At 41.5% G+C, this 12,083-nt stretch overlaps 1 protein-coding gene across 1 annotated transcript in view; it reads right to left on the reverse strand.

The window, feature by feature from the left end:
- LOC145415093 (G protein-coupled receptor kinase 2-like) overlaps positions 1-12,083 on the reverse strand; it is an 831,927-nt gene that overhangs the window by 40,017 nt on the left and 779,827 nt on the right. The window contains exon 13 of the mRNA XM_080284507.1: positions 10,609-10,734. Coding sequence (XP_080140633.1) covers positions 10,609-10,734 — 126 coding nt within the window. The remainder of the gene's footprint in view (positions 1-10,608; positions 10,735-12,083) is intronic.

Raw genomic sequence — 12,083 nt, forward strand, 5'->3', positions numbered from 1 at the left:
AATTTTATGAAATAGGAATCCAGAAGTACATCCCACAGCACAAAGAAGCAGATAAGAAAATACTGAAATGGTTCAACACAGAATGTAAAAAATCAAAAGAAAGAAGAGATTTGTTGTGGAATAGATACAGAAGACACAATAGTGAAAGGCCGTATAATAATTACAAACAGGCAAGAAACGACTATACAAGAACAAGGAGGGAAGCCCAAAAACAGTTTGAGGAGGATATAATAAATAAAAGTAGTGATCAACCAAAGCTGTTTTACAGCTATATCAGAAGCAAAACCAAAGTAAAAGATATAACACAATCCATTACGGACGAGGGAATCACTTATACACAAGAGAAAGATATTTGTGAAGCACTAAATAAGAATTTCCAATTAGTTTTTACAGAAGAAAAAAATTTTGAGAGGGACTATGTGGAACATGCATGTCCACACATACTACCAGATATACAAATAGCAGAAAAAGTAATACAGGAGGAGTTAAGTGGATTAGACAGAGGAAAAGCAAGTGGTCCTGATGAAATTTCATGTTGGGTATTACGAGAATGTGCAAAGGAGTTAAGTAAACCATTATTTTTAATTTTCAAGAAATCCTTGAGTCAAGGGAAACTACCTGATATTTGGAAAAAAGCAAATGTAGTCCCCTTATTCAAGAAAGGAAATAGACAAAATCCTCTCAACTACCGACCAGTATCACTGACCAGTGTCGTAAGCAAGGTATTAGAAAAACTTATAAGAAAAGCTTGGGTAAATCATCTAGAAGAACACAGTATGATAACAGAAAGACAGTTTGGTTTCAGAAAAGGAAAATCATGTGTTACTAATCTGTTGAGCTACTATGACAGAGTAACAAACACAATACAGGAAAGGGAAGGATGGGTGGACAGTATCTATTTAGATTTCAAGAAAGCTTTTGACACAGTACCACACCAAAGACTTTTATGGAAACTGTACCATCAAGGAGGAATTCTAGGCAAACTGTTTTGTTGGATGCAAGGCTTTCTCATAAAAAGAGAAATGAGGACAGTACTAAGAGGAAACTACTCATCATGGAAAGAAGTGACTAGTGGAGTACCACAGGGCTCCGTGCTGGCACCAATCATGTTTTTAGTGTACATAAATTATATAAACAGTAACACTGGAAATGAGAGCTATCTGAATATGTTTGCAGATGATGCAAAAATACAAAGGAGAATTACTAGCACAGACTCTTGTAGGGAGCTACAAGAAGAATTAAATAAACTTCATGAATGGAGTAGTGCATGGCAAATGGAATTCAATGTGGACAAGTGTCATGTAATCAAGTTTGGTAAAAGTGGAAAAAGACCTGATTGGGATTATAAGTTAGGAAATAAAACCCTATACGCATCAGAAAGAGAGAAAGACCTAGGTGTGATTATCAATAACAGACTATCTCCGGCTGACCACATCAGCGAGAAGGTATGGAACATGTATACACTGCTTGCAAATATGAGAATAGCATTTACATACATAAATGAAGACATGCTAAGAAGGATAATAACATCATTCAATAGACCAACCCTGGAATATGCATCAGTAGTCTGGAGTCCTCATCTCAAAAAGCATATATACAAGATTGAAAAAGTTCAAAGGGCCGCTACAAGATGGATACCAAGCTTAAGGGACCTAAGCTACGAAGAAAGACTTAATAAACTGAATCTACCAACACTACAGGAGAGAAGGAAAAGAGGTGACATGATAATGCTATATAAGTGCATATCAGGAAAGGAGAAAATAGACATAAATGATTACTTAACATATGGAGAAGCATCAGCAAGAGGACACTGCAAAAAACTGCATAAGAGAGGTGATAAAGACATAAAGAAATTCAGTTTCCCAAACAGAGCAATTGATCAATGGAATGCACTACCGAATGAAATGGTGTGTGCCAAAACAATTCACAAATTTAAGGATATGTACGATAAATATGGTTTAAGACACGGGACAGTACAAGCTTGACTCATTCCTGTAAAGATACAATTAGGTAAGAACAATTAGGTAAGGTAAGAACACAAACACACGCGAACACATGCATGCACACACCTAGTCACAATCCCCCATCCCCCTGCACAGAACTTTACATACCTTACAAGAATATCCTCACCTAACCCCTGCATTTGATTTTCATTTTTTGTCAATTTTTCAATAAGTTGTGTACTCGTGCATACATTTTTTATTTTTACCTGTTATTATCAACCAGTCTGAACCTAATTACAATGTAATGTAACCTAAAAATACTCTTCAGTTAATTTTGTTAGGTATTTCTTGTGTTTGAGGATTTTTTTTTTTAGAAGGGCTAGGTAGGTAACCTAGCTGTCCCTCCAGAACACTTTTAATTTTTCACATAAACAATTAACTTCATACTTCGACGCATCACACTTCGCATGGTTTTGGCGGAACATACCTCCGTCGAAGTATAAGGAAAGACTGTACTTGGGTAGTGTTATGAGTAAGAATGAAAGTTTTGGGGATGAAGTGTTTGAAAAGGTACAGCAGGGAAAGAAGGTTGTTGGTTCACCGGAAGCAGTGATGAGAAATAGAGAGGTCAGTATGGAAGTTAAGAAATCACTGCATGAGAGTATTGTGATTCCTTCCCTGACGTATAGGAGTGAGGCGTGGACCTCGATAGAGGGCAATAAGTCAAGAGTGACCTGAGAGAAGCATTTGCAGTGACATGGAGGGACAGGTTGAAAAATGAAGAAGTGAAAGAATGTTGTGGGGTGGATGTGGATGTGACTGAGAAAATTAGGAGAAATACACTGAAGTGGTTTGGACATGTGGAGAGAATGGAGAATGAAAGACTGACTAAGAGGGTGTATGTAGGTGAAGTGGAGGGAGGGGTAGACTGAGGATGAGGTGGAGGGATGGAGTTGTGAGGTAGATGAGGGAAGGAGGTGTGAGCTGGGGGGAGGGCAGTCAAAAGGTGGGTGACAGAGCGACTTGGAGATGTTTTGTCTGTGGCCACCCTTTGTGGGATTAGGGCATTGGGCTATAGGAAGATAGACAGACAGTAAAAGTCTCCCAGACTCAGATTTTTACTCTGTATACCTCCTTTCTAGCCCTACCCTTGGCAGGCAAGTATTCTTCTCTGGTACCATCCCTTTTCCATTCCCGGAAAATTCTTTTCTCCATAAGTGAGGCTTCTACACCCTTCATCTCACCACAATGTTACCTTGTCTAGGAAGGTCCCTCATCCAACTACACAATGAATTAGTAACCCTCAGGCTGCAGCCACACCGAAAGCGACGAGCAGGGAGGTAGCATCGAGCAATGAGTGGCAAGGTAAGCGTCAACGCGATGCGTGTCCAAATAGGAAGCGGCAACCTTGCGGGTGACAGCTAGTCAGAAGCATTACTATAGTGGAATATCCGCTGGACAATTCACTATATACTGAATTATATTTTATACATTTAAGTACTGATAATACAATTTTCGATGTTCATTACATATAAACAGATACACATACATATATCTGTTTATTAGTTTTAAGCCTACGGTGTCACAAAGGGAATTGAGCACTAAATACTACTATGAATTTTAGACATTAATGGTCTTTTATAGGTTTTACATCAGCAGTGGAACAAACGTTACTTAAGCAATCATATAACAAAAAAATGCTTGATTACAATTTACCATTTGTATGCAGTTATTCACAGACAATATTGGGAGGCCCTCAGGCAGTACTTCTTTGATTTTCCCTAGAATCATTATTGCTTCCATAGCCAAGAGCCATCTGAGAGTGCCTTGCACATTACGGAGGTTATTCTCTCGGGCATGGAAGCATACATTCCTTTCTCGTATCCTTTGTCTAATGCAAGAAAGCCTTGGTTTAATCACGCTTGTTCTAATGCTGTCCGCAACAAGGAGAGGGCCTATAAAAGGCACCGGAGCCAACCCACCCCTGAATCACATCTTTTGTACGTTTCTGCCTGGAATCGTGCTAAGTCTGTTTTTCGTTCTGCTAAAAATAATTTCATCCGTGCTAAATGCTCTCAACTCTCCAACTTGAATTCTTCCCGCTCCTTCTGGCACCTTGCCAAAAACCTTTCTAACAACTTTACCTCACCATCCTTCCCTCCTCTTTTCTACTCTGATGTTTCCGTAGTTATTTCTTCTACTGATAAAGCAGATTTCTTCGCACAGACATTCTCCTCCAATTCCACCTTAGACGTTTCAGGTGCTGTTCCTCCATCACTTCCCTCCTCTGACTTCCTCATGACTGACATTAAAATTTCTTCAGCTGATGTATTTTCTGCCATCACTGTCCTCAATACTAACAAGGCATATGGGCCTGATGGGGTCCCTCCTGTTGTTCTCAAGAACTGTGCTTCTGTGCTTACACCCTACTTTGGCAAACTCTTTCGCCTTTGTCTGTCAACTTGTACCTTTCCTTCTTGCTGAAAGTTTGCTCTCATTCAGCCAGTCCCAACGAACGGTGACCATTCCCAACCCTCTAACTATCGTCCAACTGCTGTAATGTCTTGTATTTCAAAAGTTTTCAAGTCAATTCTCAACAGAAAAATTTTAAGGCATCTTTCCTATCACAACTTTCTTTCTGATCGTCAGTACGGATTCCGTCAGGGACACTCTTCTCACCTACCTTTCAGACTCCTGGTCATTCTCCTTTCGGGACTTTGGTGAAAGCTTTGCCATTGCACTTGACATCTCAAAGGCTTTCGATCGAGTCTGGCATAAACCTTTAATTTCCAAACTGCCTTCTTACGGTTTCTATCCTTCTATCAGTGCCTTCATCGCTAGCTTCCTTTCTGGTCGTTCTAAAGCCGCTGTTGTAGACGGCCATCATTCTTCTCTTAGATCTATCGACAGTGGTGTTCCTCAGGGCTCTGTCCTATCAGCAACTCTCTTCCTTTTATTCATCAATTACCTTCTAAGCTGTACATCTAACCCTATCCACGCACAGGCTGATGACTCCACCCTTCACCTTTCCATTTGGTTCCCGCAACACCCATCTCAGCAGTTACTTCAACAAACAAGGGAGGAGGTTATGGCACACCTAATGTCTGACTTGGCTCGTATCTCTGACTGGGGTAAAAATAATCTGGTTGTTTTTAATGCATCTAAGACTCAGTTCTTACATCGATCAACCCGATACAATCTTCCACAGGTATACCCACTAATGTTTAATAATATTCAGCTTAATCCTGCATCATCCTTGAACATGCTTGGGGTTTCATTCACTCGGGACTTATCTTGGAAAGACCATATTACATCTCTTGTAAAATCTGCTTCCAAGAGATTGGGCGTGCTAAGCCGACTGCGTTCTTTCTTTACCCCTGCACAATTGTTGACTCTATACAGGAGTTTTATCCGCCCGTGTGGAGTACAACTCTCATGTGTGGGGAGGCTCCCCATATACAGCTCTTCTCAATAGGGTGGAGTCAAAGGCTTTTTGTCTCATTAACTCCCCTCCTTTAACTGACTCCCTTCAACCTCTGTCTCTTCACAACACTGTTGCATCTTCATCTCTTTTCTATCGCTACTTTAATGGTCACTGCTCCTCTGAACTGTCTGCATGCATTCCTCCACCCCTACGACGGGCGCGTAGCACCCATCTAGCATCAAACTTTCATCCCTTTTCTGTCCAACTCTCTAACGCAAGAGTTAACCGTTACTCCCAGTCCTTCACTTATGCAACATGTCAAGTCTGTAACTGTCTCCCTCTGTCCGTATTTTCTGCTGCCTATGATCTCCAGTCTTTCAAACACAGTGTGTCCAGGCATCTCGAAATGATCGGATCTTGAATTTGGCTCTCTCTGGTATTTTGTTTTTCTCTTGGAGGGAACTGTTATTGCGGGCTCATGACCTTTGGTTCCTTCTTCCTCACATTAAAAAAAAAAAAAAAAAAAAAAAAAAAAAAAAAAAAAAACTTCCCAGTGTTTCTTCAACACTCCAGTATTTTTGTGGAGTGGATCATTTGGATCCCACACAGCTCTCCTGTGGTACACAGCTCCAATAAAATTTTCAGTAGACATAGTTACAAAACCCAACCTCCCCAACATGCAGTACCAACACGACTGAATGATGATGAAAATGCCTGAGAGTGGGGATGTTGCCAGGTAATGCGCAACATTCTGGAACAAGCTGCATCGCATAGTGACAAGCGTGGAGGTTGAGCGGGGCGACAAACCTCCCTGCTCATTCAGTGTGGTCATCCACATAGGATTTAGTGTGTTTTATCATGTCGCCTCATCTCTCCCTGCTCAAGTTGCCCCACTCGTTGCGTTCAATGTGACCGTACCCTAAAGGGATTGTTTATAAGAGCTCAGTACTGCTCATTAACACTTCTGTCAACAGCTCACTGTTCAGCCACCACTCTCCTCATCTCGTTACAGAAGGTATCCCTTGCCGCTTGGCTTTTCAACTCCCATATTTTCCTCATAGGTGCATTGCTTCTTCAGAATCATGTCACACATCAGTAATCTGTGTTGTTGCACACATTTTTCTCTTCCTATAACTTTAATATTCTTTACCAATCTATCAGCCTTCTTGACCAGGAAATGGGGGGGGGGACCATAAATGCCCCCAGCATCCATCACTCTCCCGGTGACGACCCGATGAGATGCCTGGAACCACTGTCTGACTCACTTCTTCTTCATTTCTGCAACTTTCTCAGCCTTTCCTCTAACTTTCTCTCCGTTGAGCACCACCTTTCATCCTCTAAACCGCACCTTCTCTTCCTAACTGAGACTCAGCTGTCTGAGGCAACTGATAGTAAACCCTTCTCTGTAACCTCCTACTTTCTCTATACTCATTTCAAAGCCAAAGGTGGCTGTTGTGTATATGTATGCAATGACTAATCTTGCTCTCATGTTCCTGAACTTGATTCTCCTGAACTCTCGGCTCTCTGGCTTTGGCTTTCCTGTTGTTCTCTGACTAAATATATCTGAGCTGTTTACTTATCCCCTAATTCTACGGATTATGAAAAATTCTTCGACAATCTTACTTCTACGATGGGACATATCCTATCCATTTCTTCTTTCTCTGAAATCTCCATTCTAAGAGATTTCAATGTTCACCACCACCTTTGGCTCTCCTCTCCTTTCACTGATCCACCTGGTGAACAAGCCTACATCTTTTCTATCCTTAATGACCTAAAGCAGCTTGTAAAGCACCCTACTCATATCCCTAACCACCTTGGAGAATGTTGCAACATAGCTGACCTCTTCCTTCTGTCTACTCTGTAAATCTGTCCTCTCCGGTGGGCTCCTCTGATCATAACCTTATCACATTAACCTGTTCTATCACTCCAGTAAGGCTCATGGACCCTCCCAAATTTGTCTTTTAATACCATAAGCATATCCAGTGCACTAGTGGACATTTGTGCTGGGAGGGGGTTGGTGATAGCCAATACCCTCTTCAGGCATAAAATGATCCACAAGTATACATGGCGAGTGATGAGAAGGATGGGTGGTGAACTGAATTAAGGGAAGGCAGTGATTGATTATGTGTGTGTGGATGAAAGGATATGAAGATGTGTAATGGATGCAAGAGCTTACAGAGGTTGGGGGAGTGGACTTTCTGACCAATACTTGGTGGTGGCCAGAATTAGGATACAAGTAAGATGGAGGAATAGAAAAAGGGAAAAACAAGAGGAAGTAGTAGTTGCAAGGAGAGTGGAAAGGTTACAAGAGGATGAGAAGAAGGCAGAGTATAAGAGAGAAGTGGAGGAACGATTGGGCAAATATGAATTGGAGCAGATGGGGTGTGTGTAGGATATTTACAGAAGAAATATGTGCCGCATGTGATGTGGTGTGTGGGAGGAAGAGAAGATGGAGGGGGGTGCAAGGAATAGCGTGGTGGACTGAAGAGGTGAGAGAGGCCATGGCACAAAAGAAGAAAGAATACAATGAATGGATGAGAAATAGAAGCGTGGAAGAAGTTGAGAGGCGGAAGACAGAGTTATAAGTAGAAAGAAAGAGAGAGGTGAAAAGATTACTAAGACAGAGTGACAAGAGAGTGGATGAGGAATTTGGAAGGAATTTGAGTGTAAAGTGGAGGGACTGTAAGAAAATGTTCTGGAAAGAGGTAAGAGAGTAAGACAGGGTGGAAGTGAGGTTAGCAGGGGAGTGAAAGATAAAAATGGTAGATTACTAGTGGAGAAGGGAGAAAACGTGAGCAGATGGAGAGAACATTTTAAGGAATTGTTGAACATACAGCATGGAAGTAATGCGAGTATAGGTGGCTGGGGAATAGCTGGGAGAACGAGGGAAGTGAGAAGACAGGAAGAAATCAGTAGGATAGAAATTGTGGAAGCAATGAAGAAAGTTAATTTGGGGAAAGCCCCAGGAATTGATGGAGTGTGTGGTGAAATGCTGAAGCATGGGGGAGAGATAGTTGTAGAATGGATGTGGAAGATGTGCAGATTGGCCTGGGAGGAACGTAGAGTCCTGGAGAATTGGAAGTCAGGTATAATTATTCCCTTGTACAAAGGCAAACGGGAAAAAGAAGTGTGTGGTAATCACAGGGGCATTTGTCTTCTTAGTATAATAGGAAAAGTGTATGGTAGGATACTTATTGACAGAGTTAGAGAAAGAACAGAGGAATTAGCTGGAGAAGAACAGGGAGGCTTTAGGAAGGGAAGAGGTTGTGTAGATCAGATATTCATTCTTAGATCTTTAGTGGAAAAGTTTCTAGAGAAGGGAAAGAAGTTGTATGCAGCTTTCATGGATTTGGAGAAAGCATAAGACAGGGTGGATAGACAAGGATTGTGGAAAGTATTAAGAATATATGGAGTAGATGGGAAGTTGTTGAATGCTGTGAAGAGTATGTATGATGGTGCTAAGGCTGCAGTGCGTGTGGATGGTGAACTAAGTGAATTTTTCTCTTTGGAGGTTGGGTTGAAACAGTGATGTGTCATGTCTCCATGGTTGTTCAATCTGTTCATGGATGGGGTAATAAAAGAGGTACAAGGTAGGGCAGTGGATGTTGGAGTGGCCCTGGTGAGAGAAGATAATGTTTGGAAACTCCCTGTACTGTTGTTTGCAGATGATACTGTGTTGTTGAGTGAAGACGAAGGGGAGCTGCAAGGCTTGGTGGATGAGTTTGGGAGAGTGTGTAAGAAATGGAATCTAAAGGTGAATGTAGGGAAGAGTAAAGTGATGGTCTTTGAGAGAGGTGAAGTCAATGCATGTACAGCGAGGTTGGATGGCGAGGAATTGGAAAATGTGAGTACGTTTAAGTACTTGGGTAGTGTGATGAGTATGGATGGAGGTTTGGAGGGTAAAGTGCTTGAAAGGGTACAGCAGGGAAGAAAGGTTGCTGGTTCTTTGAAAGCTGTGATAAGAAACAGGGAAGTGAGCATGGAAGTGAAAAAGTTACTACATGACAGTATTGTGATACCAACTCTAACTTATGGAAGTGAAGCTTGAACGCTGTTGGAAGGACACAAGTCAAGAGTGAGAGCAGGGGAAATGAGTTATTTAAGAGGAGCCTGTGGAGTCACATGGAGAGACAGGCTGACAAATGAGGATATAAAGAAGCGTTGTGGTGTGGATGTGGATGTGATATGAAGCCTTATGAGGAACACACTGAGGTGGTTTGGCCATGTGGAGAGGAGGGAGGGTGAAAGACTGACGAAGAGAGTGTATGTGAGTGAGGTGGAGGGTGGAAGAGGGAGGGGGAGGCCGAGGATGAGATGGAGAGATAGGGTGGAGAGGTATATGAGAGAGGGGGGTGTGAGTTGGGAGCAGGGCAGTGAAATGGCAGGGGACAGGGCGACGTGGAGGCGATTTGTTTGTGGCCACTCCAAACGGGATTGAGGCGTCTGGCAATAGATAGATAGATATCCAGTTCTTTGACTTGTACTTTCATAAAACAATTTGTTTACAATTACTGAGCAATATAAAAAAAGAAATACAAGATGACAATCCATGGTGTAGGAATAATTATGAGATTTTACATCTTGTACATATCAAGCTAATCGCTCCTTTCTTCCATTAAATGGTGGCATTCTGTCTCTAGATCTTTCTCAGTGACTTTCATGATGAGATGGGAATATGTAATTACTGTACTAGCATATATATTAATATTCTTAGTCACAACGATGTTACAACAGTAGGGTAGCGGGGAATCTCCATCAGCAGATGCAATGCCACATGTACTCCAAGCTTATCTGCAATTTGCATTCTGCACCGAAGATTGGTAAATAGATAATGCAGAATTATGGAAAGATACTGCATTTATGAATAAAATGTATCAAAAATATGCTTAAAACTCTTACATCACCAACTACATGCCAAGTTAATAATAACACTACTAGCTGATCTGAGTCATTCACTTTGTTAGCAGCTATCAGATTACTTTTTCTACTATTCATGATTACAGACAAAACGTGGTGTTTAAGACACAGCATCACAATTTGGAAATGAGGGTCAAATCTTGCCAGTACGAGCATTTTATGGCACAAACATCATAATGTATACAAATATGCTACTTCTGGTATGATACCAATTAATTAGCAGCAAAATTTTTCCCACTCTGATTCTATAAAAAGTGGCATTTGCTTGCCAATTTACAGCACTAACTACCTCACAACAGCAATATATCTCAGAAAGTAACTTACTCGTCGTCTGAAGGGGAAGCAGCTTTTGCTATCTTCAGGAGGAGGCAGGTCTAATCTTAGGTCATTACTAGGTGTGTTGTTGGGCCCAAACTGGTTAAGCTCTTCAAAACACTTTGTCTCAATCATCTGTATAGAAAAAACAAACAGTATATGTTAAAAATTATGAAGCAATCAATATAGCATAATAATCACAGCAATGTACTTCTGAAGCATCAAAAACTCCTGAGAAATAATGAATCATTAGTGCTAGGTGAGGGTGCTCACCATCCACTTACTCGATGTACTACTGCTTTGGTTGTGTGCCCTTTCCTCTCTTCCTTCCTTCCTTTTCTGTCTCTCTTTCCTTCATTTTCCTCTTCCTTCTGCCTATGGGTAACTTTGCACTCCCTCTTCTGTCTTTCTTTCCTTCACTCTTTCCTCTTCCTTCTGCTTATGGGTGACTCAACACTAAGTGACAAGCCAAATGGTTTCCTGTACACAAGGAAACCATTTACTATGCTGGGTGGTGACCATATAACCAAATTATGGTGCCTGGTGGTTTAGTAGGTAATTAAGGCGCTCTAATCAGATTGAGCCGATGCAGGTTTATATCCAAGGGATGGTTGGGCTTTATTGCTCACATAATGCCATTCAGGGATGAGTGAGGCTGGTCACTCATCTTAAATGTCAGGACCAACTTGCCTACCCCTGGGCTCCTAAGCTCCTCATGGGGTGGCAAAGGATTGGATTATGGATGGATGGATATAAATATACAGTAAACACATATCACATGAAGGTCCCACTGTGTCCACCTAACTTCTCATTACAAGTTTAAAAAAGGATATTTCTGTTATTATACATAACATATCACTGAAGGGCCGGAAAAGGTGGCAACTGTAGCAAGGCTTGAGACAAATATCAGTCACTCTAGACAGAAGTGGTGAGAACAGCCTACTTCTGGTCGTGCGGTGTACCCTGGGTGAAGCTAAGAGGCTGCCACATTCACCCAGGAGCCAAACCTCCTCCTGTTTCCCTGCACCTCACCATGAGGATGGACCCTGGTCCAACCATGGCAAGGCACTGTCTCTGACGAGGAGGCATCAGCTGCCTACATGGTATACGTATAGTAGGCCCTCCGAATTCGTGATACATTACAAAGATCCCCAGGAATTCAGAATTTTAGTCATTATGGTACTAATCGTGCTCCTAAAGCACCCTGCAGTTACAATTTACCTATGTGGTTACCTAATAATCCTTTACATTACCTCAAAACATCAGAAGATGCTACAACCTACTTGTTCAATATGTATTAGGATTCGCATATACAGCATAGGTGTAATACAGAACATGTGTTAAATATAATATTTACTGCACTATTGTACACCATGAAACCATTTACTACACTGGGTAGTAACCATATGACCAAATTACGGTGCCTGGTAGTCTAATGGGTAATTAAGGCACTCCAATCAGACTGAGCCTGTGCAAGTTTGTAT

The sequence above is a fragment of the Coenobita brevimanus genome, chromosome 101 (genome assembly GCF_032717465.1).
Source record: "Coenobita brevimanus isolate Jiangsu-jjx chromosome 101, ASM3271746v2, whole genome shotgun sequence".
NCBI lineage: Eukaryota > Metazoa > Arthropoda > Malacostraca > Decapoda > Coenobitidae > Coenobita > Coenobita brevimanus.